Here is a 27,133-nt window from a genome sequence, read left to right on the forward strand (position 1 = left end):
ATGCTCGATGTCAGTCGCGCAGTGAATCAAATAATTGCTTTTGTTTCAGGGGAAATAAAAACAGAACTCTCCCACTGAGGTATGTGCAAAAAGTGTCGGATTATGTGGAGTAGAAATGCACCTCTACTGTACTGTGATTGCTACCTACTGTACGCTGTCTTTGAACTGTTATACTGGTGAGTCATCAAGGTCGGCCTCTCTGAAGTGAGCACAACAGCTGAATGGAAAATCCACACAATGATTTTATGATTTCAAAAGGTGCTACCAGAGCCATAATTATAAAATAAATAACAAAAAAGCCCTTGAGCTCAGTCAACACAACTGGTGTGAGTCATGGTTGTGGTATCTAATCTAAGATACCAGACTAGGAAAAAAATATCCTCAAACAGATGACAAGAGTTATGAAAGTATAGTAGAATGAAATAATAATGTAAATCCAACGCTAAATTTATTTCTCCATTCAAATCAATTCACAATCATGCATTTCCACATTTGTGCCAAACCTAGCAACCTACTGTAGCCACTAAAGCATGATGATGTAAATTCAAAGGGAATTCAATGCTTCTTTGTGAATTGTAGCAGGGAAGGTATACTGTATTTCAGCACTGTCAGAAATTCAACCTCCAGAACTGAATAAATGATGACCCTGTTCTGCAGGAAGTCAGAAAAAAAATACTCCTACAGTATATCTCCAGCTTATTTTATAGTTTATAGTTTACAGTCTACACCACTTCAGAAAAGAAACACTGAACATTGCAATCAACAAGATGTTGAGATTTCGGAGAGGCCTTTCTTAAAGCACAATAATGAAGGGTCATTTTCTGCTTTCAGATGTGCAATTCAGCTGTGCCATGCCATTGCAATTACAGATAATTATTTTCTGACGACAAAAGGGTCTTTATATAGTCAACTCTGACGTGAAAAACATGTCCAACATATGGCATGCTAAGGGTTCCAAAAATGTATTCGTTTTTTCCCAAAACATTTTTTAATTTTCTCCAACATTTGCATTGAGCAGACACAGAGCAGAGCCTTCACATGCGGTAATGTGACTCAGGCCAGGCCACCCACCCACTCACTCAAACACACACACACTCACACACACACCACACACACCACACACACCACACACACCACACACACCACACACACCACACACACCACACACACCACACACCACACACCACACACCACACACCACACACCACACACACACACACACACACACACACACACACACACACACACACACACACACACACACACACACACACACACACTCACCGTCCACAGCAGGTCCTGGTGGGTGATGAGCAGCCGCACCATGTGTGCCGCCCCGGCCGCCCCGACCATCTCCTCCTGCCGCGCGTTCTTGCCCCGCACCGTGAACAGGTTGGGCGCCACGATCATGGCCACGTTCCACATGCTCATGCGGTTCTTCTCCTCGTTGGCCACCACCTTCCTCAGGAACTCCAGCAGGGCCTGGAGAGAGAGAGAGGACAGGGGATAGAGGGTCAGAGAGTCCATGAGTATCGACATACTACTACTGCCCATTGACTAGCAGCGAGGCTATCCACGACTTCTTAGGTAGGGGGCAGAGCTGGGTTTGGGTCGAAGTCTAGGGGTGCCTCTCATTTGGTCTTTCATACACCCTCCCTTCCTTCCTCGATCCTCATCCTCACTGATCTACATAAAGAATGATGGGGCGGCAACAATGGGATAGTCTTTCCAGTGTTAGTTATAGATCAGTGGGAACGAGCCTCGAGGACCAAGCATCAAGGATCGAGGAGAGGGTTTGAGAGCCACCCTATGACTCATGCAAAAAGGAAAGACTATCCTACAGTAAGGATGGACAGAATATATACTGAGATTTCACTAACAGCAAAGAGGAAAAAAAAAAAAAACGGAGAACAGACGGGGTTCAAGCCAGGTTTGGTGTCTATCCCTGCACATGCCCGATTCTACAGTACATGTGGAAAAATACATAACCTTTCAGAATTGTGCACTGTTGCGTCAAGCATTCTGACTCATAAAAAAGTCAGAAATGAGTAATGAGCTTATCAAGAACCTCGGATGACCCCTTACTGCACTTAGTTAAAAAGAAATCAGATATTTCATCATTCTTGCAGCTTGTTTGATAGTGCCAGGGTGAAATGGAAATATGTCTTATAAGACTTTTGGTTGCATGGCAATGCAACTAAACCTCACAGACAAACTCCTCCAGACAAACAGTCACCATTTGAAAGCATTTCAGTAGACAGCCCACAGTTGAACATCGGGGCCCTCACGGAGGCGCAACAGTGGAAATCATGTTCACAAACAGGTAGCAATTGAAAAGCATTAGACATAAGTGCATTCTCATTACCCGCCAATTCAGATGCATTACAGAGCCAATACACAAAGCGATATATATTTATCTATCATGACAGCGTTCCCTGAAGTACATCTAGGCAGGAAGAGAGATGTTGTTTTGCAGTTCCACTTTTGTCATTTCTTTATATAAGCGCGTTCTGCGCTGTCTGTCATGAGCTATTGCACATTTCTTTAGACTCGGTTAAGCTGGAACGAGAACAGGCAGGTCTTTAAAAAAATCCTTTTCACAGCCACAGAGTGTGATGACAAGGAAATAAATGGGAGCAGGTGGGCAGACCACATGAGGAAGATGTCTTACAGCGCCGACAAATAAAGTCCTTCCGCAGACCTAAACTTTACACTTGCAAATAGCGTGACCAAATAGCGTGACTTCGGCCTCCTTCCATGGCAGCTGATGTTATGAAAAGGGGGAAACAATACTTCCTCTTTGAAAAAAAACGTGTATTAAACAACACCCAACAGGTCCAGAGGACATCAATCTTTCATATTGCTGTAGAAAGCGGTGAAGTGGAATAACCATTACACCGGTGTCAGGTCAACTCCTGCCGGTGTAACATGCGTCTGTCTGCAGGTCTTTTAATTAGGTAAAGCCACAATGACATTTAAGTACTACTGTTGACTCTGAGGACTTTGCGCCTCGGACCAGTTTTTCGACTCCATCTCTCAACATACATGTGAGCACCACCCAAGGCTTGGTGGAGACACCCCTTATCTAAACTCTTCACATAATGACTTTATTGCTGTGCACTTAAACCTGACAGACACATCTTCTGAAGTAGGTCAGTGTACACATCCGTCCCCTCCCGACGCTTCAGGCAACCCAAGGTGTCAATTACCTCGTCTGCTACGGAGAGAGAGAGACGAGAGAGACGAGAGAGGGAGGTGCGGAGATTCCAGGAAAGAGGAAACAGGGCAACACCTTGCTGGTTGTGATTCTCAAAGAGCCCTAGACAGTGGAAGCCCTTCAAGTTCACCCCAGCAGACGTAGGTCCGATCAAGTCAAAATAAGAGGTAGACATGCTTAGACCTACTGTATGGGAAAAGCAAACTACTAAAGTCTACTCTCTCATCGGCTGGGTTCTCAAGTGATGTACTAATACTGTTATAATAGAACTGTGCTTTGAATAGATAGTAGACTAAGTAATAATAAGACGTAAACTGTGCCGCCGGTGGCATTGGTAAATGAAACTGAATAGAAATACATAGCTACTGTATATACAGTATATGGCAGCTGTGGCAGTTGTGTGGTCTCACCTTGAGCGTGTCTCTGTTGGCTTCAGGAAGCAGCATGATGAGGAGATGAAGGGCCTGGATCTGGTGCTTGGGAGAGGAGATATCTGAAGGAGGAAGAGGAGGAGACCTTACTTACAATCTCACAAGCACACCGCCTGCACACACAACACAACACCACAACACACACACACACACACACACACACACGCCTAACCACAAACAGCAGCTCTCTGCCTGTTATCAACGTGGGACATCTGCTGTTGTGTCTGCTGCAGACTTGTCCTATCTACCCACTGAACTGACAGAGCACCAACGGAGCGTAAACAAGAGGTTGTTTAGGGAGGGTGTGCATATAAAAAGAAAATACATAACTGGTCTGTGGCCTGCAGTTTACAGTGCGCAGCAAATAATGATGCAAGCTGATAAAAAAAACATCCTAATAAATGAGAATCATTGTTTGTGTACTTCTATAAACATTTATGAGTTTGTGGAAGAGACCATTTTGTTTAATATAAAATGTGTGAGTGTATTAGTCTGTGAGTGTGAGTGAGTGTGTGTGTGTGTGTGTGTGTGTGTGTGTGTGTATTAGTCTGTGAGTGTGAGTGTGAGTGTGAGTGTGAGTGTGAGTGTGAGTGTGAGTGTGAGTGTGAGTGTGAGTGTGTGTGTGTGTGTGTGTGTGTGTGTGTGTGTGTGTGTGTGTGTGTGTGTGTGTGTGTGTGAGTGTGTGTGTGTGTGTGTGTGTATTAGTCTGTGAGTGTGAGTGTGTGTGTGCAGTACTGACTCTGGGCGGCGGAGAAAGCAGGCAGATGTTGCAGCGTGAGCAGCGGTTGGGGGAGTTCTCTGATGAACATCTTGAGCAGCCCCGCCGCGTCGTTCTGCCGCACCTGCTCCCAGTCAAAGCGATCGTCGTAAAACTTCGACTCCAGCTCCTGACGCAGTTGCTGAACCAAAATAACAGGACACTTAATAACAGGACACTCAAGTAATCACTATAATGATAATGCCATACATTACAATGCAACATGTTTACTGAATTTAGCAGACAAGTTAGTCCCTTTTGTGACCCCAATGACATCAATAAAAAAGTATAATGAAGCCTGAAGAATTATGAAAAATGAATTAATTTATATTATTAATAGACTACTATTATTAAGACATTCAAACAGTGACCATGTATTAATTATTATGTAAATAATAATAATTAAACAAAACTGCCCAGTACGTTAGCATTTTTGACACTGAATGTGCACATTCCTAAAGAACAAATAGGATGCTCAGATATGCTTGTGATGTGTCCAACTTCCTCCCTTGAATCCTCAACATAAATCTTCTACAGAGAAGCCTCCTAACTGTTAACCGTTTCCTCGTGTCTTAGTGGCAGACGACCAACAGGGAATCCAATAGCTTTGCGGGAGCCGATAATTTTTTTCCCTTTCTTCACAGAAATGCGGCAGAACTGAGTGGGAGGTTGAGACACTGACCCGCGTGGCGCCACACAAATCAAAGCGGGCCACGTCTACCTCCAGCTCTGGCCGCATCTTTTAACGGCAGGACAGGGAGGATAACCAGAGGCCTGGAACCTGAACCGGGGAGGGGGGGGGGGGCGTACGGTGGGTGCTGCCCAGATAGGAGGACGATTAGGATTCTGACGGGAGGCCCTTTCGGTAACGGGAAATCCTAAATCAAGAGCTCCCACTCGCGCTCCTGCTGAACAGGTACGGAATTTATGGCGGAACCCAACGACGCGGCTGTCTGCGATGGGAAGTTCTGATCTAAATCATTCTGTCGTGTCAACGGACGGCTTAGCAGCACGAGAAATGGGCAGAAATGTGCTTGAAATAAACAGGGGGGTGTCATAAAAAGGCTGGTGACAGCTAAAGACATATAAAGGGACTCTATCGGCAAAGCCTCACCAGTCTTTAGCATCTGTTATTATGAATGTGTCACCATATAGCCATCTGAATCATAATTCATAACTCATACTGTAGCTTACAGTCACGCCCCAATGCTATGCCGCTCAGGATGAGTCTTAAAACGGAGCTATACTTAGTCAGATCTGACCTCATGTGGGCAAACATGTCAAGTTTGGGCTGACAGGGGAGGAACACATGTAAATGTCTGATATAAACAGACGCGGATGTCGTCAAAATGCCAAGGTCTAGTTAATAATAGTCGGAGCAGGCCTTTAGTCAAGGATTCTGCTTTCAGAAGGGGCAGGAATGCAGGGATGTGAGGTGTGTGTGTGTGTGTGTGTGTGTGTGTGTGTGTGTGTGTGTGTGTGTGTGTGTGTGTGTGTGTGTGTGTGAGAGAGAGAGAGAGAGGGTGTGATTTGTGGTGGAGTTAATCCTGATCTTACCTTCACTCTAGAAGCCGATCCTGGCACTCGGAGAATCCCCTCCGTTTGCAGGCCTGTCTGCTCCAGCTTAGACAGCAGCTGCAAGTGACACACACACACACACACACACACACACACACACACACACACACACACACACACACACACACACACACACACACACACACACACACACACACACACACACACACACACACACACACACACACACACACACACAGAAAAATTAATGACAAGGAACCCAAGCTACTCTTATTACTATACAGTATGTATCAATATCACTCAGCTAAAGCATACAACAAAATCTCATAAATTCCATCCATTTGATTGCAATAAAAAGAGAATCTATATGATAAGATTAATTTAGAACGAAAAGATTCAATTCATATGAAAGCTGTTTTATAGGTTCTTCAAAAATAACAACACGAAACAGCCAAAAATGTTGAATTATGCTCGGCCATAAATAGATTCATAAATCCAAAGTGATTAACTTAAAACCTCTGCGCTCCCCCTTTTTGGAAATTGTTCCACAAGTCAAATAACTTTGTTTAATTAGCTGAGAAAAGCATTGTGGATAAACAGTGTGCATTCACTGTTTTGTTTTTGTTGCCGTCGGTCTTCAGGCGGCCCTTGTTTAGCTTGGAGATAGCACAGCTGGCCATGGGTATGTGTGTGTGTGTGTGTGTGTGTGTGTGTGTGTGTTTTGGGGTGAAGGGATCTTTCGGCATTCCTGTCTCTTTAGCAGCAGATAGATGCTCCTTAATCTGCACCGACCAGATAACCCAATCAGACGTTGAGTCTTTTGCTCAGGCGCCCTGGCCTCCCTAACGGCAGCGGTGGCTTCCCAATCTCCTTCAACCTCTGAGCTCCCTGTCAAAGTCCCCCTCTTCTCCCCGAGCTCCATTCAATCCTTTAAACACCAGCAACAGATAACAGATGCCCCCTCTCTGTTCCTCAGGCATGCTGTTGCTGTTGTTGTTGTTGGTCAACGGAGCTTGTGGAAACAGTAGGAAAGGTTTTCTGGTAAATGTTTATTTATGGGGTGGTTTTTGGTGCTTTAGGCCGAAAAAAAAATCTTCTTTAAGCATTCGCTGCAAGTGGAAAGTGCTGGTAATTCAACTAATCTTCACTTAGGGAGTGAAGTAAAACCTTCAAGCAGTTTAAACTAGAATTTGAGGGGAATTAAGAACTCAAAACGTTAAGCTTTGGGCCACTTCCTGGATATTTCTGCCATTTTCTTTTAGTATCTTCTCTCCAACCAGCTGAACTACTTCCCACTCTCTAATGTATTGCTTTTATCGGGCTGGTGGCCTATTTAGTACACCTCTCAAACATCTCATGTTTGTCCGGTCATGATGAGCCCCTTCTGCGTTATTCGCTGTGAAGTCTTTGTGTCAGTGGTGCCAAAGATGAATATCCACGTGAGTTTTGTTCTACCTCCAGTAGACCCTGGCACACTTGAACTGCTCTCAATAAGCACGTGCTGGACGTCTCCATCTTTTAACATACCAGACACCAAAACCAACCTCTGTCCCAACTCCCCGCCTGAAGGCACGAGACACCACATTTAAAGTAAAAGGGTAAAAGCAGCAATCAAGTGGCAATCAGTCACACACAAGCCCGTCTATTTTGCTCCTAACTGAGCTGAACTGAACTCCCACACAGCAGAAAAACGCTGAGGCAGGGACAGGAACAGAGAGGGCTTCTGGGAGGGGCCGGGCAGGAATGCCACGAGGTCCACGCGGGGTCAAAATAATAGCAGTTATCACAAAGAGGGAGTAGCTGAGCAAGGTGGCGGAAAAGCCAAGGAGCTGACTGACCCCTCAACAAACGCTGACCAAGAGATTTCTTTTTTTTTCCAGAAAGTGGGAGTCATTAAGTTGTTACATCAGGAATTTCCGGTAGGCTGAAAAAAAAAGGCTGAAAAACATGTAGAGTACTTGAATGCTGGAGCTGCAAATGTTCTGTACCTTTTTGAACACCAGAGGAACCCTGGAACCGGGCCGCTTCTTCTGGTCGTTCTCCAGGAGGGTCGTCAGGGGAACCCCAAATATGCCGCTCTCTGTGGAGAGAACGGGAAATTATTCACAACAACTTCGCCTCGATATTCATACCAGGGCTAAATTTAGTCTGGAAAAATCTGCGTGAGCGCTCTGATCCGCTCGCCACACACTCTCACCTCGCGTCTTGCTGCGCACCACACGGTTCCGCCGCAGCTCGATGCCAAGGCCGTCGTAGAAGGTGGTCACCTCTATCAGGGCAAAGTAGCCAATCTTCTTCATGTCCTCCGACGACAAGTCGTACACCCTTGTGAGGCCCAGCTTGGGCTTGACAATCTGAAACATCTGAAACAAAAACAGAAGATTGCGGAGACTGTTGACTGTTGGTGTAAGAATGACCCTGGAAAACACATGACAAACAAGTTCTTTTAATAAACTCTCCACACCAAAAGGTTCTTTTAATAAACATGCTTTTAATAAACAAGCTAGAATGGGAAGGGAACTCACAGGCAGGTCTTTGTCATCTTTTCTGATCCTCTGGCAGTCTTGGCAACCTTTGCCTTTGTGATGTCCAGTCACGGCGTCTGAGTAGGGCACTTCAAACGACAAGATGTACTCCTCCGGGTCAAACTCGGACACACAGGTCTCTTCAGCTGACTGGAACACTGGGGAAGAGGGCACTGCAGGGGAATATGTGTGTACAATTAACAGTCTTAAACAAACTGACACACCGACACAACGATGGCACATCGTACATTTAACATACATTAAATGGTCTTTACTGAAAAAATAGTCTATGATGACATTATGAAGAGAGAATAGTTTGGCCAACTTGCCCTCATCACGAGCAGATTTGCATTTAGAACAAGCTACTGTAATCAAGCAAAGCTCAAATGACTAGTATGTTCCTAATCAATTGTTTTTCCGTCATCACTCTCAAATGTCAGGCCTGCAATTCGCGCTCTTACCCCTAGTAGGTGTCCGATGGGGCAGTTTGGGAGCGATCTGTCCACTGGGGGAGAGCGGTGGAGGCAGTGGGTCAACCGGCTGCAAAAACAGAAGCAGGTAGAAAAATCACCATTCAGCTCCAGCAATCTCAGTTCTCTATATTAAACTCATCCACAAAGCTTGGATCAGAGCTCTATTCAGACAGGCGTACTGCGGGGGGGGGGGGGGGGGGTTGGGGGGGAAGGGCAGATGAACAGATCTTTAACCAAACAGATCACAAAGATACAGAAAGAGAGCATTTGACCAAAAGTCAATAAACGTCCCCCCTTTTTCGCAATGGTGATTTGTTTGATTTGGCCTGATTTCTTTGGTCCATCTCTCTTTTTCGACCCCACTACCCCTGAACCTAATCTTCACTGGAATTCAGTCTCGGGCTGCTGTGAATAGGCTCAGCGCTGGCGTGAACAAGCCCTATTGTTCCCTACAGCTGACTACAGTGGAGGTCAGTCTCCACATTTACAACAACAAACTTCCCTTTTTTCCCCCCATACACTCTGCACGTTCCAGGCACAGTGCCCATATATGGATATATACATTACAGTATACTTGCTGACAGCAGGGGTGAGAGAGAGAGTGTGTGTGTGTGTGTGTGTGTGTAGCGGGGATGAGGTGTCTGTGTGTGTGTGTGTGTGTGGGGGGGGGGGGGGGGGGTATTGAATAGAAGCCTGCAGAGGTGAAACAATGCCATATGTCCATGATTATATTGCTTTTATTCAAACTGCATGGCACAGTCCGTCGTCCACTGCCGACTGAAAGTACTGGACCCCGGGCCCTCTGCTCAGCATAAACAGCATCCAGGCATTGCCAGCGCTAAAGGAGGGGGGGGGGGGCTTTCTATATAACTACTGTAAACACTCAGAGCTTTTACTCTGAAACCATAAGTGCCCTTGCAAAATGAGTATGAGCAATGAGCAATTTGCCCTCCTGCCACTCTTGCCTAAATGAGCTCAAATCCAGCCTGCCTTGGGCATGTGTCATGTTCCATTACTTTTCCGGGTTGTTGGCCACCAACCTCTCAAACACCATCTTACACCGAAAGCAGCACGGCGCTCTTAGCCACTCTATGATCTTGCGTACTAAACAGCCTGTGCACTCTCTGCTGTGTTAATACTTAATGGAGAGACGCCATGCGTCAAGGGTCACAGGGAATGTGTGGGAGCGTGTGTATGTGTATGTGCACAATATAAGTTTGTGTGCGTAGCCTATGTGAGCGCATGTGTATGTTTATGTCTGTGCCTGTGTGTGCACTTGTGTGTGTGTGCCTGTGCGTGTGTGTGTGTGTGTGTGTGTGTGTGTGTGTCGGAGCAGGACTGACACACTCAGATGGCTGTTAGTCATGGCAGCATGCTGTGAGGCCCTGACTCACTCCCACAGACTCCAGCCAGGCCTCCCTCTGAGCCGGCCTGCCTAGAAAGCTCAGCCTCACAGACACAGCATGCACTGCTTACCGTTGATCTCAACACTGCAGTGTGCAGGAGGGCATAGCCGACCTGTTTAGACACTTGTTAGAGTCTTCTGTGTTTAATGAGATAGGGTGTGAAACTGATATTATAAAGCATACACGTCATTATTTAATTGTTTCATAAACTATTTTAACTGAAATTTTTGATAAAGATGCAGAATAGTAGGGATACATTATTTATAGACATAATCATCTCACTCGTTCTAAGTTTACCACTGAGGTTTAACGTTACCTGGAGACTGATGAAAACAACACAGCTATGAGAAGATAATCCTCAGAATATACTGTATACCAGGACCCACTTAAAATATGGAGAACTCGCTCCAGTTGGAACGGCTTCATTACATGATCATATCGCCGCAAAAATGCCCATACCACAAATGGCATCTATCATATCTCCTGCCACATCATTATCTCACTCATAACTGTGGCTTGACCATGGCTGTGTCCGAAATAGGAAGAAAATGCTGCCTTTTAAGATGTCTAACAGGGGAAATGAGGCATCGAGACATGTCCGAAATAAATATTTCTATGAAATGCTGCCTTATGAGATACCTTCGTTTGGCGACATGTTGTATGTACCCTTACGATGTATCCTTCATGCTGCCTTCAACGGGCAAACTTCTATTTAATTGTGAGAAGCTATTGCTGAAGTCGAACGTTATGTTATTCTGCTTTCTGGAAATCTGCCAACAGCGTTCTCTGTTGCTATTTTGATAGGCTGTCCAAAACAACGTTTGTAGCTGGTACCTTGATGCTGGCGAGTGACTCACTAGAGAGCTGAAGGCAGTCAGACAGCAGACAGCTGCCTTCCGTTTCGGACAGACCCCATATGTGACAAGCACTAGCAACAGCAGTCAGTCAGTGAGATGTTCAATATAAACAGATGAAAATAAACACATTTAATGTGCGGCAAGATCCTATGCATTCAATCACAAGTCATGTCTTAATGCCTCAATACAAATACGATTACAGACACAGCAACCGGGACATTTTCTATGGGGACAGGCAGCTCAAGACTGTCACAACAAGGTGACTGCTGTTCATCCAGGCTGCTATAAGTGTAATTCCTATTGGGAATGATGTGGCTCTTTGCCCCAAGCTAGCTATTCGGAGAGCTGTCAGCCAGTTTTCATTTCGTTCCCATAATCCAAATCCATTTATGCTGTCTGCTTGAGCCACCACAGGCTCAGGACAAGAGGCAAAACAAAGCTTGGGTTACCTGCTTTAAAACCTGCCCCTGGGCAGCACCACACATAATTCACGGTTATTAGATCCGGCCAACGAGCGCGCATGTGTGTGTGTAAGGTTGTGTGTGTGTGTGTGTGTGCAATGTTGTGTGCGTGCGTGCGTGTTTGTGTGTAAGGTTGTTGGTGTGTGTGTGTGTGTGTGTGTGTGTGTGTGTGTGTAAGGTTGTGTGCATGTGTGTGTGTGTGTGTGTGTGTAAGGTTGTGTGTGTATGTGTGTGTGTGTGTGTGTGTGTGTGTGTGTAAGGTTGTGTGTGTGTGTGTGTGTGTGTGTGTCCTTTAAAACCAACAGGAAGTTGCTTGTGCTACTCCCCCTCCCTCCCACAACAGTAGAGTATACAGTGAGCTTGTCACATTCCAGCTGAAGTCAGTGGGACAAACCTATTTTAGAGGCCACCAGTGGCAGCTGCCAGCACAGCTGAGAGGCTGCTTATCCACACACACACACACACACACACACAAACCGCCCCTCCCCCCCCCCACACACACACACACACACCCCACACACACACACACCCAGCCCCAACACACGCACACACACACACATACCGTTTAAAAACAAAAGAGGGAAAAACACGTGTCTACCGACTCATGCCAGTGGCACGAGAGTCCAACTGAGGGGGCGGCGACACTTGGGCACCTGAAGCCCATCCATCCGTCCCGTGCCTGACACAGCGTGAAGGAATGTGGCGCGCGTAAAAAAGGCCACTCACAGCACACCCTCGGGGGATCCTCCCCACAGCTGAAGCATCTAAACTAGCCCCGCCGCTCCCCTGCGGCTGTCTACTCACAGCATCCTCATTGTAACAGATATGGCGAAATGTGATGATGCGACAGAGTCAAAACATTCCAAAGATAAACAACTGCCATGTCTGTGGCAGTATGGAATGGTTTTGGTATCGGTTGTGTCACTCTTCTTCGTGCCCTTGAACTACAGTACATGCCCCCCCTTTTGCATGTAGTTCAAGAGCATTTCTTGAATTTCCCCTCAGGGATCAATAAAGTATCTATCTATCCATCCATCTATCTATCCATCTACATGTATCCATCCATCTATCCATCCATCTATCCATCTATCCATATATCCATCCATCCATCCATCTATCCATCTATCCATCCATCCATCCATCCATCTTTGGGAAGCTTTCCATGGCGACTGTCTATTTTGTGAGCGACTGATGTTGATGATGACGGGCGCTGAGGGTTTTGGCTCACCGAGCTGTCTGGCGTGTTGAAGACGTCGCGCACGTGGCGCATGGGCTGCTTGTTCCTCTTGCGCATGGTCTGCGTGTAGTTGTCCAGCCGCTTCTTCACCATGGCCGCCTGCGAGCGCGTCAGCGTGGACAGCAGGTGCTCGGCGGGACCCTCCCCCAGTGCGCCGGACACCAGCGTCGACAGACCGGCTTCGTGAAGCCACGCCTCCTCCAGCTCGACCTCTGGAATGACATCGGAGAATCGGAGAAGGAGAAAGCGACCAAGGTCAAAAGGTGAGTTATTATGCAGATTGATCAGATTCACTGTGAATAGGACCAGAGGCACAACCTGGGTCTCATAAATCTGTGTTCAGACATATTTGGGTCTGGATTTGGGTCTTTCTAAAATAAGAACCTGCAACCCCTAACTCCCAAACCAAACCAAAGCAATAGGTGATCCTTCAAAAGTTCTAACCTGATTTCACGAGCAATTCATCTCCCTTGCCAATCCAAATGCCCCAGTTCCAAATATAATACTTTCTTTTATCTCTGTGGTTTTCAGACAACCCCCCCTGCCCCCACTAAATCAAAGAGTCAAGCCACTTTCCACACAATTGTGAAAGAGGTTTGTGGGTTCTTCTACAAACAAAATATTCAAATATTCTCTTGTATATTTGTCTATATTTGTTTATCTATTTACCCATCTACGTATAAATGTCTTTCTATATTTTCATGCTTTCTTTAACTAGGTAGTCACATTGAGACAATTGTCTCTTTTCCAAGTGAGCCCTGGTAAAGAAAAAGCAGGACATAATACAACACTTTGAATGTAATATTTTAAATCAGAATATGGACTTTTCAGTTCCACAGCACAGAAAAGGGTTCTTCATAGTTTAGAAAATAATCTTAATACAACAGTCACTACAGAGTTCTGAAATGAAATATAATTAGAATATTAGAACAAAAAAAACAAAGCTCTTTCAGCCTCTGTATAATATCAGTATAATGGCCACTATTGAAGAGCTAACTGAAGCAAGTCCACTGTCTTTCTGGAGGAGAAGTCGCTCACCGTCGATGCTGGCCCTCTCCATCGCCTCCTCTCCGCTGCCCTGGCAGTCCTCCTGGATGTTCTTGACCTCGCTCCAGTAGTCCTCCATGGAGTCCTGCGAGTCTCGGGACGGCGAGCGCTCGGGTGGCGTGGGAGGCATCGCCCCCACAGAGCTCATCCTGCCTAGCCCCTGGTACTGCACTTTCCTACCAGAGGGAGGAGAGGAGGAGAGAAGGAGTGAGTGAGTGAGTGAGAGAGAGAAAGAGAGAGAGAGAGAGATGCCTGTAGTACCAGAGTGAGTGAGTGAGTGCGAGAGAGAGAGAGAGAGAGAGATGTCTGTAGTACCTGAGTGAGTGATTGCAAGAGAGAGAGAGAGAGTGTGTGTGTGAGTGAGTGAGTGAGTGAGTGAGAGAGAGAGAGATGTCTGTAGTACTAGAGTGCAAGAGAGAGAGAGAGAGAGAGAGAGAGAGAGAGAGAGCGAGCTCACATGTTTATACATTGTATGCTGTATCTCTGTTTTCTTTCCCTTGTGATACTACAGTGTTATTTGTAACACTAGCTTTGGCAACACTGTACCAAACAGTCATGCTAAAAATACATGCCAAATGCTACAAAAATAAAGCACCTTTGAATTTGAATTTGAATTTGAGAGATGGAGAGAGAGAGAGAGAGAGAGAGAGAGATGTGTGTAGAACCAGAGTGAGTTAGTGCCAGAGAGTCGATATAGAGTCGATATAGAGTCGACAACAAGGGAAAGAGGGAGCGAAAGCGTGAGAGAAATGGAGTAGGCGGTTGCACTGGCACGGAAAGCATATTCCTAATGTCTTCCTAGGAACTGATCATTCTGGCTTCTTCCAGCCAATAACAAATCTTCTCATGAAATCAACACAGCACCTTCCACTAATATGGAAATGTAAGACTCAATCATGCAAGGCATGCGGCAATGAATAGAGCAAACATTTCAAACGCAACTAAACACCTCCAGAGGGTAAAGCCCAGCTGGTAGAACAGGAATGTGTCACGTTTGGAGCCATCATGTGCACTCGATGAACTCGATGGGATCGAATATATCATGTGACCACTGGAACAATCATATAAAGACACTAATTTTAGGAGCATTTCCCAGCTCTAATGTTTATGACTAACGCTCCCATTTACAAACAACCACCACCACAACCACTCTCTCTTTCTCTTTCTCTCTCTCTCACACACACACACACACACACACACACACACACACACACACACACTACAGAAGACTAGACCAGCGGATGTAAACTGTATTGCCTGTCCATCTCTCCTCTTTTCCCACAGAGGCTCTGCCAGAAGACGCCTGGCTCCAATTATAGCCCTCTAATTACAAGGGAGCCCTAGTGACATCACAGGCCCCTTTCATTTCGGGGCAGATTTATGACCAGTGCGGGGCCAGTGTCACCTTCATGTGGTCTGTTTATCGCCACAGTGACCAGGAAGCGCCGGCCTGGGCTAGCAGTAACGCTAGCTAGCTGGACTACTAACACAACCGCAAAAACTAGCTGGCTTACATGACAAAGAGGAAGAGGTAGAATAACATGAAGGAGAAGAAGAGGAGGAGGAGGAGGAGGAGAAGGTGGGACTGTCACTCTTATCTCTTCGCAGGCAGCTGGCAGGATGACTGGGGAAAAGACGGTGGCGGGGAGGTTAAGAGGGTTTTCCCCCCCGTTCTGTAAAATGATCTAGCACGCAGCTGCTGTGGTTAAATCTGCTTATTAAGCATTTAGGCTTACTAACACCTATGGAGTGTGTGTATTCATGTGTGTGTGTGTGTGTGTGTGTGTGTGTGTGTGTATGTGTGCATGCATGTGTGCATGCCTGTGTGATGTTGTGTGTGTGTGTGTGTGTTGTGGAGAGTGATATGGCACTGGGTAGTCACAGTGGTAGCACTGGTCTTACTCGATAACCCACTACAACATGAAGCCCAATCCAGACTCTGTATTCAAATATTGATAAGGACAGACTACTAGAGGATAGAGTGCAGCTAGCGTTACTCCGTCTCAACGCCAGGAAGCAAGAACGAGCGTCTCACTTAGGGATGTTATTGATTAGAGCAATGCATTGTGGGAGGGTGGATTGTGTTAAGAGCGGAACTTTGTTTTAATGGCCTCCAGTCCCCGTGGGACGCACAAAGCCTCAGTCAGCTAGCACTCCCAAGCTCAGACGGCTAAGGGTAGAAGACATGAAACAAATATACTTCCTCAAAAGCCACGTCCCTTGTGATAGAATCTCACTTGTTATGAATCAAGCTATTGCCTTTGAATATGACGGATGATTTGAACTGTTGCCATATCTTTCTACAAATCAAACAGTGCACTCTTCCATGACAACTACCTGGAAAAGCAGGTGAGGCGTTCATTCTTAAGCAACAAAAGATAATATCTCCCTTTGAGTAGTAACCATGCACATCCACTGAGTGCAGTAGTTTAATAACAACTACTACACACCTTCATGCAAATACAATACACAATGCACACACACACATAGAAATGATCCACTCCCCTTTCAGAACAGACCACTACTGCAACACCCACATACCCTATCTTATCTTAGAAAGCCAGGATGAGCTAAACCAGTTCTGTTTGATGACCTCACTTCCTGTTTCTAATGCCCATGGTCCCAAACACTCGCTCAATGGACAAACAGAGCTTTTATCTAATCTACATCTGATGCGTCATCTGGCCCTATGCGCACCATTACTAGAGATATCCTCTGAGAGATTCCAGAGAGACAATGTGCATCTCAACTATGCTGTAATTGGGTAAGGGGCCACATTCGGTCACGCACACAGGCAACCACCCACCCACACACACACACACACACACACAGAAAGAGAGAGAGAGAGAGAGAGAGAGAGAGAGAGAGAGAAAGAGAGAGAGAAAGGCATAAAGACATAAACACACACACTCGCGAAGAACAAATGCACCCAGCACACACTTACCCTAGTAGGGGTTTCATTCCAATGCCCAAGTGGTACAGTAACTACAAAAAAAATCCTGAATCCAGCCAATCAGAAGGCAACATGAAGCAGCTGAATGAAGAACAACAGCCCTCACCAAACTCTCACTTTCAAATGCACACCACCGCACCGAGAACAGAAACCCAAACACACCTATACGTCACACACAAGGGCAGGGCATTGCCTCATTAATTCCTTTCGAATTAATCAGAATGCATTGCTGTTGACACGCAATACAAAGGCATCTTGGTATGGGAGACCTAAGCGCAATAAAACTATGAGTCATCATTGATAAACGTAGGTGTGAGAACCCTAAGTAGCCTATACTTAGAAAGAGCCAACGCTTATCAGTTGCAAGCAGAAACCTTTGAAGACATACTGTAGGCATGACACACCATTTTTTCCACACACATTCTTTCACTTGACAGAGTAGGTTACAATGACAAATGTCCTTCTGAGAGAAAAACTCAGGTTCACTTAAACTGCACAGAGAAGAGCAACCTGAGGAAAACCAGAGCAAGTAAAAAAGAAAGTTGGTTGGCAAGAGGGAACGGGAATAAAACAAACAGAAAGACTGAGAATGACCCCACTCTGGTGCTATGCACTAGCTTTGAAGCCAGCTTCTTGTGAGTCATGGTCAGAATTAAAGAACAGAGAAAATACAGTTCACTGGGCCGTGAGAGCAAACGCTCTCATCAGCACAAAGACACTCTGAGGAGTAAAACAGCTTTCGATCACAAAAAAAATGTCATGCACAGGACTGACTTCAAACAGATACTGACATTGATTTACAGCAGGCTTTGAGTCCAGGCAAAAAAAGATATTTATACAAAGTATAACAGCCAAGACCTCCTAATGCACACACTAAAACATCACTTTACACCAAAATGTACAGTACAGTAAATCCCCATTGAGTTGATTCAAGTCCAACCTTTCTTTATCAGTCAATAAGGGTAAGTCCTCCTCTTTAGCTGACTCTTTAGCATGGCATGCTGCACACACACACACACACACACACACACACACACACACACACACACACACACACACACACACACACACACACACACACACACACACACACACACACACACACACACACACACACACACACACACACACACACACACACACACACACACACACACACACACACACACACACACACACACACACACACACACACACACACACACGTCTGTGTTAAAGTCTGAAGACCAAAACCCTTCACTCTTACCTTTCAGTGCTTCATTCAGCTGAGGAGAAGCAGCAAAGGGGCAAGCGTCTGTCTGTGGAGATCTCTGAGGTACCCACAGTATAAACAAAGTCCGACAGAGAGAGAGAGAGACAAAGAGAGACAGACTGAGAGAAAAAGAAAGAGAGAAAGAGAGAGAAAGAGGTTGCCTGGCCCCCCAAATCTCAGGATATCCTCTGGCCAGCTCATGAGCGGTGTGTGGAAACCCAGACTCATCTCTCCTCCCACATGCCTCTACCACACATCTCTCGCTGCAGGAGGCAACACACACACACAGCTCTCGCACTCACTCACTCCCTCACACACAGCACTCACACTCCCTTACACACAGGCACAGGCACAGCCATAGCACAGCGAACGTCCAGACCCCCCTCTCTCTCTCTCTCCCCTCCCACTCTCGCTCCTTCCCTCTCTTTTTCTCTGCTCTCCTCCCTCCTCTCCTCCCTCCCTTCATCTGCTCTTCCTATCCCTCCTCACACCCCTCCGTCTCAGCGCTCACTCCTTCCTTCGTTTTCGTTCACCCTCCTACCTACCCTTTCACTCACTCCCTCCATACTGTTCCTTTTCAAACGTCTTTGTCTTTCTCTCTCTCTTTGTCTTTCTCTTCCCCGTTTCACTACTCCTGTCCGCTTTCATCCTGAGGGGCTTATGTAGCCGTCACTGTCTCTGCTCCACCATGGCTTGACCTCTCTGTCCCTCTGTAGGGGGACGGAGGGTGCTGAGGGGGGGAGACCGTTCCGAAAACGAAGACTAATTTGGGCAAACTCAAACCAGATGTGCGCCTTAATCAGCAAAAACATCCACCTCACCACTTCTTGTTTTTTTTTGTTTGTTTTGTTTTTTTTTTCAAACACAAACAATCACCTCATGTAACATCACGTCAACCCCCCTCCACCCCCACACACCCCAAAACACATGGAAATCTGAATAAAATCCATATGAAAAAGTATAGTTCAGCCTCAATGCCATTTTCATGTAAGCATCCCTATTCTGTTATACAAAACTCTCTCACCCCACGCTCTGTGACCAGTCTCTGTTTGGCGAAGGACTTGGATCGAATACATATTACTGTTCTTATTACATGTACATGTATCTCTGTTCTTTAAAAAGAAGAGAAAAAAAGGCCCTGTCACTACTTGGCAGCACCGTGATTTATTCTTGAAAGAATGAAGTGTACACAGCGCAACAGGGTTTTGTCTGAAATTGAAAACAGACTTGCTTTTGGCATGTGTGTGATGGATTTGGCTTCAGATCTCAAGTCTTAATAAGCCAGAAGATGAGAATCAGAATGCAGCGAAGCGAGAGAGAGAGAGAGAGAGAGAGAGAGAGAGAGAGAGAGAGAGAGAGAGAGAGAAAAAAAAAACGGGCAACACATGAGACAAGTGACTAGTGATGTTTCTTCTCCTCCGGCTCAAGAGTGATGTTTGGGGGTCTAGGCACACTAGGCTGCAGCAGTTCCAGGCCCCCCGAAACAACATATGTAGGTCAGCGGAGATGGCAGCTAAACTGGAAACATGTGCGTATGGCGAAGGGCTCCTGCGAAGCGGCTGTAATTCGAGGAGAATCTGGAGGGACCCTCCAATCATGACCTAATTCCTCCAAGAATGTAAACACTGCCGGACCTTGGTGCTGCAGAAGTGCCGGAAACTTCTGCCAGTTTTTTTCTTTTTTTTCATAAGCGTCCATTATTTAGCTTGACGGCCACCTTTGACGTGTCGGATGCTAAAAATCTGGAGGTGCCCTTCAACACCGCGCGGTGACAGTGATGCCAGCAGGCCACTTTGAGTCAATCGACTAAAACATTTTCCATTTTTTATATTGATTAAAATGGGCATATGCATGAGTGGCTGTTTGGGAGAGAAAAGGCTTCGTGCCAGATTGCTGACTGTAGCTCATCCTGTAAAATGTTGACTCAGATGTTTCGCAAAAGTTTTTTTTTGTGCTGTCTACACTAGAATCTGCCCTTGAGACTTGATACAGGCAAAAACTAAAGTGTGTCAGAAAGCATCTTACACCCAATTATTCATCGAGAGAGACAATGGCAAGACCATTCCATTCTGCAAATAAACCACCATTCCCATGGACAGGATACAACAAAACAGTGTTAACAAAAGTGACTCAATCCATATGTAGACACTAACTATTGACTATAGCCCATAAAAACACCTCCATTTAAACATAGGCCTACACTACACATGTATGCATATTACATTACATGCCATTAAGAGCCAGTGTGTGTTGGAGAATAATCTCAATAGTGGTTTCCTTGAGCACTTACCCTGTGGCTTCTGTGAGTCATTACACTTCCTACCTGCCCCCTCCCCCTTACCCCACACACACACACACACACACACACACACACACACACGCACACACACCCCACTCCAGACACAAACAAAAGGCCCTTGTTGGGTGAAGGGCCACCACTTGCCCCGCCATCATACTGGAGTCACAGGTCCCACGCAGATCTTCTATTTTTAGCCTGTGGGCAGCCCTGAGGCCTTCCTCCCCACGCATCTGCGGCGGCCATTACGTCCCGGGCAGAGGTGCCGACTCAGCAGTGTGCGGTTCTCTGTCTCTCTCTCCCCCTCTCCCTCTCACCGGGGGCCTGGCCGTCTCCCGTTAAAAGCCCCTCACACATTAACAACAGGACGTTCTCCCAAGGAGATCGATACCAGCGCAAAGGGAGAAGCGTGAGATTGCTGCTAAAGGACATTAATTGGGCTGATTAAGATGGGCGTGAATATACCGGTGAGAGTGCGAGTGCTACTAAAGGACATTAATTGGAATGGTTAAAAAGGGCGCGAATATGCTGGGGAGAGATGAGCAGGAGAGGAAAGTTGACTTGAGACTCGAGAGCCTTGATGGCATACTGTAGCAATGTACGTAGGGCAGAGTGAACGCAGAGCTTCTCCATGACAAATGCTGCCCATGACATGACAAAGAGCCTGTGGTGCGATCGTCAGCCAGCGGTGAGTAATTTCATTTATTGTGGCCGAGTATTTTGAACTGCCCCCCCCCCCCCCCCCCGACTCACGTGTGGTGAAGTCACCGCCTGCCCACTCACACAGGCCTCTTTGTCAGTTGGCTTGTGGCTGTTGTCAGCAGCCAGCATCTCAGGCCTGTCTTTTAAATCGGGGGCCACAATGACAACTAAATAACGCTCACGCTCCAGGCGTGGTTTCCAGTCACCCGATTGGGTGGTTTCCAGACATTGAGGCATTAGCAGGACACCCACCTCTAATGGTGCATCACAAGAGGCCACTCTTTCACTAAAAACAGAGAGAGAGAGAGAGAGGGGGGGGGGGAGCCAGAGCACTTGCTGATGCACAGCTTGAAGCTCATTGTGAGAAAACGAGAATGGCTTGATAAAATTACGGCAGGGGGAACTAGGCCGCTTTGGATACTTCCTGTTTTGCCTTTAGTGATAGTGGGCGCCTGGCGTGTGTCAAATAAAGGCTTTGTGATTTATGACTTGGGATACAGGATGGTGAGTATGATGATCGATAGGAGAAAATGGGAGGTGGATGCCCTGCGATGCACAACAACAACAACAACAAGTAGTTACTGGCTAATGAATACGATAGGAATGTTTTTCATTGGGCTTGATGAAGTAAGAGGGAGAGTGAGCGAGCGCCTCTTCGGAAAAGCACTTAGCCGTGCCGCCCTTACGGAGGCCTATCAGAGGCTCGCAAAGATAACACAGACAGGAAAGTAAATCCCCACTGGACACATACACACACACAAACATATAAAATACTCTCTCACACACACACACACACACACACACACATACACACACACATAAAAACACTACATGCATAAACATACACATATGACGCACACACACACATAAAATACACACATACAAACACACACACACACATAAAAACACTATGCATAAACATACACATGACGCACACACACACATAAAATACACACATACATACAAACACACACACACACACACACACATACTGTATACACACAGACACACACACACACCTATTCTGGTTTACATATAAGCTTGAAAGCAGCATTCCCCACATTCAACAACAGTCTTCAATGGAACTAAAAGATGAGAGTACCAGAAACTCCAAATAGGGACGACCTTACACTGACCCTTTTAACAACTAAAAGAGACTGTCCACAAAGGCAAGGTAAACAGATCTGGCTAAATCGATAAAAAACATAATATATACATGTAATGCAATTTCCCCCTTCTACTCGACAGGACTATCTCTGGAGGGTTAAAGTAAACTGAAAGCTCATATTTTGCTCAATTGCATCAGACTCTGGCAACATCCCTTGATTAGCATAGAGACCCATCAAGAAGAGAAGAACATAACTCACATAATATGAATTTGGTCATGTGGTTATGCTCATAGTATTTGCAGGCACATCTGCAGATGCATTGTGTGTGCATAGGCGATTTCTACAACATACACTTATAGCCACCACAACCTGTCTCGCGCAGACCTATTCAAAGACCATCAATCTCTCTGGGCTTGGTATGTGTGTGTTATCATGACCAAAATAAGCCCACGAGCCAAAATAAGCAAACTTTTCCTCCACCCCCCACTTGCCTCTCACTGACCTCTTCGCACAGGCCCTTTAACAATAACCCCCCACAGTCCCGCTACGACACACAGCTCAAAACAACGGAGAGCAGTCTCCACCTGACTCCTATTAGAGAACAGCTATAGCTCATGATGACCACAAAAATACCTTTGCAGATCCATGGATGCCGAGCGCTAAAAACATGCTTGTTTTGTAGAGCTTTATTTCCTCTCTTATGTCGTGCCAGTAAACAGGAAGGGTAACCCTCCACACACACACTCACTCCTTAATCATTTCCAATTCAAATTGAAACTGTTGTAGCACACACAACCCGTAGGCACTCTACATAAAATAGCTCATGTCAGATGTGAAATATAGATTTTCACTGGTTCACAGATGTGAAACACTTCACACGGCTATTTCTTCTTTTAGTTATGTATTACGTCGTGAGTTATTGATTTGATTCCAAGTACATAAAGAAATGCAATTCATTGAAAGTGTCACATACTCACGTTCCTGACATTTACACACACACGCAGCAGATCAGTGCATGGCCACAGGTGACGGGCTGAAAACCAGTTATGTTGATGTGCATTGAAGAATAGTTGTGGACAAAAATAGTAACTGAAAATGTAACTGGTAAAAAATAATCTGTGCAGCCAGCGAATCAAGACTGCATAGATTCAGCAGTCAATGTTAAACCTCCATGGCATTTCGTAAGGCAGTAAAACTGTAACCGATTCGTCAATACAGCAACAACAGCAGCACCACATGTTAAGTCACTTCCCAGGTGACTGCTCGTGTTCGTTGCGTTATCTAAAGGGCCACTTCAGCAACAAAGTACTCTACAATATATGCCATCTTTACAGTACAGTATATGGGAAGTGGAAGACAAAGAATAACATGATAGTTGAATTACCTGGGCATGTACAGTAAAACTCTCTGCAACTCGTGTTGAAAAGGAAAAGGTCAAGACGGGTGTTGTCCCACAGTTCTTTCTGCAAATCAGCTGTGCTATGAGCAATGAGAAGCTACGAGCGTCTCTTCACCTGCAACATATGGAATGCAGTCCGGCTGCATGGCTGGAAAGCTACAGTGAAAAAAATTTCCTCGTTCATGCTATTCCAGTGAAGTCATCAATATCCGGCTTCCTGTCACCTTACCTGTCACCTGAACATTATTTTAATTTGTGGCCAGGAATATATCACCAAGTCTGTTATCTGATAGTTTTTCTTGCATATGCCTAATTAAACCTGAGTCACACAGACTCAGAAGATTAAGCTGCTGTCGTCATGAATGGAAACTGGACACACTGTGCTCTTAACAGTGATTCACATTTTTACAACAGGTAATTGCTACAATTTTCTGCAAGTCTCCCAAACTACTCAGGAGGGCTCAAGGCCCTGCTCTATCTTCCATTCAAACTGAGCCAGCTTAGCTTGGTGGTTTATGCGACATGTGGTTTTAGGAACCTGTTCTGCATTCCAACCATGGCCCTGACCCTGGCGGTGATCTTTACTGCTTTTGCTAACCCTGGAGGCAATGTGGCTTAAACTCTAACGAGTCCAGATCTCCTCTTGACATTTACTCGACTGTTATAGTTTAGCTGCCCAACTAGAAATTCAGACACGGCAAATACATGTCGCAGTTCTCCACGCGTCACAGGAGAGAGCAATAGAATGGATTGCTGGTCGTCAGAGAGACATATCAAAACATGAATGAAGTGACAGAATGTAGAACTAACAGATGCCATTTCCTCCAGAGAGAGAGAGAGAGAGAAAAAGTTAAGCTTCCTCAAAATGTTATTGTCACACAAAATCCCCACTTGCATGTGGAAGTATACCAAGGACTAACAAACACTGTCAAGAAATGATGAATTGATGGATTATTAAAAAAAAATCTAACAAATCAGCACTGGTACAAGTCAGACGTAAATAAATACTGCGTTTATCATTGTCAAGTGTGACACAGAACACTCTGCTTTCCCGTCCCTGTAAACAAGCAGCGTGCAGTAGCATGGGTATCCCCACTGCTGGCGTCCATTGTGGATGTGCTTTGTGCCGAAGGATCCAGAAGTCATTGATAGTGCTAATGAGTGCACACAGCCAGTCAAAAGCGAGTGGATCGCTGTCCTTCACTCGCCACAAAAGCCGCATTCAGTAGCAGACACCGGAGCACCTGGGCTAGCTTTTGTGTGCCAGACAAAACTCAATGGAGGGGGGGGGGGGGGAGTGGGGGGGTCAGTAGGGTGGTGTGGGAGGGGTCGGGAGTTTAGAGAGTAATCCTGCCCCGACCCAAAATGGTCGGACGCATGCGCCACCTCTGGATGCGAAGAATAACACAGGCACGCACACACACACGCACAGACCCAGACACACACACACACACACACACACACAGACCCAGACACACACACAGGCTTGACCTCTAGCCTGGTAGGTGGAGTGATGTCAGCTGAGAAAGTGACCCGTGGAGACTTGCACACCAGCTCACGTCTCTCTCCTGCGTGTCCAATCCGAGCTTATCGGCGATCTACAGCACTTTTCCATTCGCAACTCTGCAAGGCAAGACTTGGTTCGATTCAGCCACAACCACCACCGAGCCCTTTTCAAGTCACGTGCCAAATGACTGCTTTTCTCAAAAGCTCTTTAATTAAGCTTGAAAATAATAATTTGTCTCCATGATTAAAGCCTGGGCCCAGACTTGTGAGATGTGAATTCAAAAGAAAGGTTCAAAAGGAGGTTGAGCACTTTTATAGGATTATTATTTACATTACGTCTAGGGGGATTGGGAGAAGTCCGGCCCTTTCATAGTTAATCTCCTTCAACCTTATACCAAAAGTCAAAACATTGCCTATTTGCGCAGAATATCTCATCCATCTAACACCATTTTTTTCTGCATTTTCTCTGAGCTATCAATGTAAGATGTACTAATCTCTTTATCAAATCAACCACATGTTCCTAAATGCAAAGAAAAAAACATTCAGCCTCTAAGATGTCTTTTTTGGCCGGTAGGATAAATCAAAACAAGATGAAGGTGCTCAGTGGACAGATGACTGAGGCACTTGGGGGAAGCTTAAAATATCCCAAGGGTAAGCTGCCTCTCTGTCTCACGCATAATGTAAATATTTTAAGACTTAATGGCCGTGGCCGCGCCAAGTCTTTGGCGTGCCGCGTCGGGTTCAGCTGGCTGCCCTGTCTCTGCCTGACCCTGGCAGGCTCCAGGCTTTCCATCCTGATGAGGCAAGAGAGAGAGCCGCAGCCAAATTTTGGAGGATTGGTGAGGGGTGGTCAAGGGGGTCATGGAGGGGGAGGGGGGGTACAGGATGAAGAGAGTGTGGGGGGTGTGGGGGTGTCCTAACACCAGCACTGAACTGGGGCATGCTGGGAGAACAGATGTTGTCAAATCATTCAGGTGGCTGCCACTGCTGCAACCAGAGCAGAGCCATCCATCAATATCTGGAAGGGAAGTAAGTTTAAATCCACTATGGGTGAGCGTGACCAACGAGATCTGCGTGTGTGTGTGTGTGTGTGTGTGTGTGTGTGTGTGTGTGTGTGTGTGTGAGAGAGAGAGAGAGAGAGAGAGAGAGAGAGAGGGGAGGAGGAACTGCGGGCGGCTGAGAGGATGTATTTGTGCAAAGGTTTTCTAGGGCATGTTTCAATCACAATTTACCATTATGTGCACAATTCAAAGCACCAGCAAGCAACAAACACAGTTCTGTTTATAAACATTCCACAGTGCAAATGGGAGAGCAGCCTGCCAGAGATTGTAAAACAATGTGAAACCACATTTAGGTGAAGTTACAGTTAAACACAGCCAGTCAGAGGCCCCAGTCCATTTCATGTGTTGAGAAAATAGACCTGTGAAACTATTCACAATTTACTATGTGGTCAGACTAATTTAACATTTAGAAATTAGACTGTGCTTTCTGCCCTATCGAGAATAATTATATGAACAATGCCACCATTTGTAATGCATGTTTGCAGTTGTCACAGAATCTGTATGAGCCAACAGCTGTCCAAGCCCCTTACAATCTCTGAAGTAAGCTACTGTACCATGCAATACTAGGTTTTGCCTCCACTGACAATTTAAGACTGAATCGTGGTGCATGATGAACACATATTTAGTACTATGTTATACAAGGTTATATTTTCAAGTAGGTCTATACTTATCAGTTGTTTTGATAATTTGGTAGGATCATTAGGAGGAATAATACTAATATTTATCGGCTTGTTTGGGTTCCAAAACAGCCTATTTTTATTTTCTTACACTATCTAAAATATAAAATAGTGAATAGACTGTTTGGTCTATGTGCTCACATTAAATAGGCTAAAATATGCTAGACCTATTGTAATCACGATACTAATGTCCATAAACCTAAACTAAAATCATATAACCTACGCAAC

The 27,133-nt window shown here is 45.7% G+C and overlaps 1 protein-coding gene across 4 annotated transcripts in view; it reads right to left on the reverse strand.

Moving 5' to 3' along the window:
* Positions 1 to 27,133, reverse strand: part of arhgap28 (Rho GTPase activating protein 28) — a 31,655-nt gene that overhangs the window by 4,092 nt on the left and 430 nt on the right. Inside the window, exons 1-11 of one of the 4 annotated variants that reach the window (XM_062521535.1) lie at positions 23,647 to 23,767; positions 13,942 to 14,126; positions 12,895 to 13,115; positions 8,931 to 9,009; positions 8,470 to 8,642; positions 8,142 to 8,307; positions 7,933 to 8,024; positions 5,963 to 6,040; positions 4,388 to 4,547; positions 3,628 to 3,710; positions 1,285 to 1,482 (exon numbers count right to left, since the gene is read on the reverse strand). In XM_062521535.1, the coding sequence (XP_062377519.1) occupies positions 1,285 to 1,482; positions 3,628 to 3,710; positions 4,388 to 4,547; positions 5,963 to 6,040; positions 7,933 to 8,024; positions 8,142 to 8,307; positions 8,470 to 8,642; positions 8,931 to 9,009; positions 12,895 to 13,115; positions 13,942 to 14,126; positions 23,647 to 23,654 (1,443 nt within the window). In that variant the 5' untranslated portion in view covers positions 23,655 to 23,767. Of the gene's footprint in view, positions 1 to 1,284; positions 1,483 to 3,627; positions 3,711 to 4,387; positions 4,548 to 5,962; positions 6,041 to 7,932; positions 8,025 to 8,141; positions 8,308 to 8,469; positions 8,643 to 8,930; positions 9,010 to 12,894; positions 13,116 to 13,941; positions 14,127 to 16,894; positions 17,021 to 18,149; positions 18,466 to 23,646; positions 23,768 to 27,133 lie in introns of those variants that run through there. The other 3 variants (XM_062521536.1, XM_062521534.1, XM_062521532.1) reach the window with 3 other exon arrangements.

This window comes from Sardina pilchardus, chromosome 19 (genome assembly GCF_963854185.1).
Source record: "Sardina pilchardus chromosome 19, fSarPil1.1, whole genome shotgun sequence".
NCBI lineage: Eukaryota > Metazoa > Chordata > Actinopteri > Clupeiformes > Clupeidae > Sardina > Sardina pilchardus.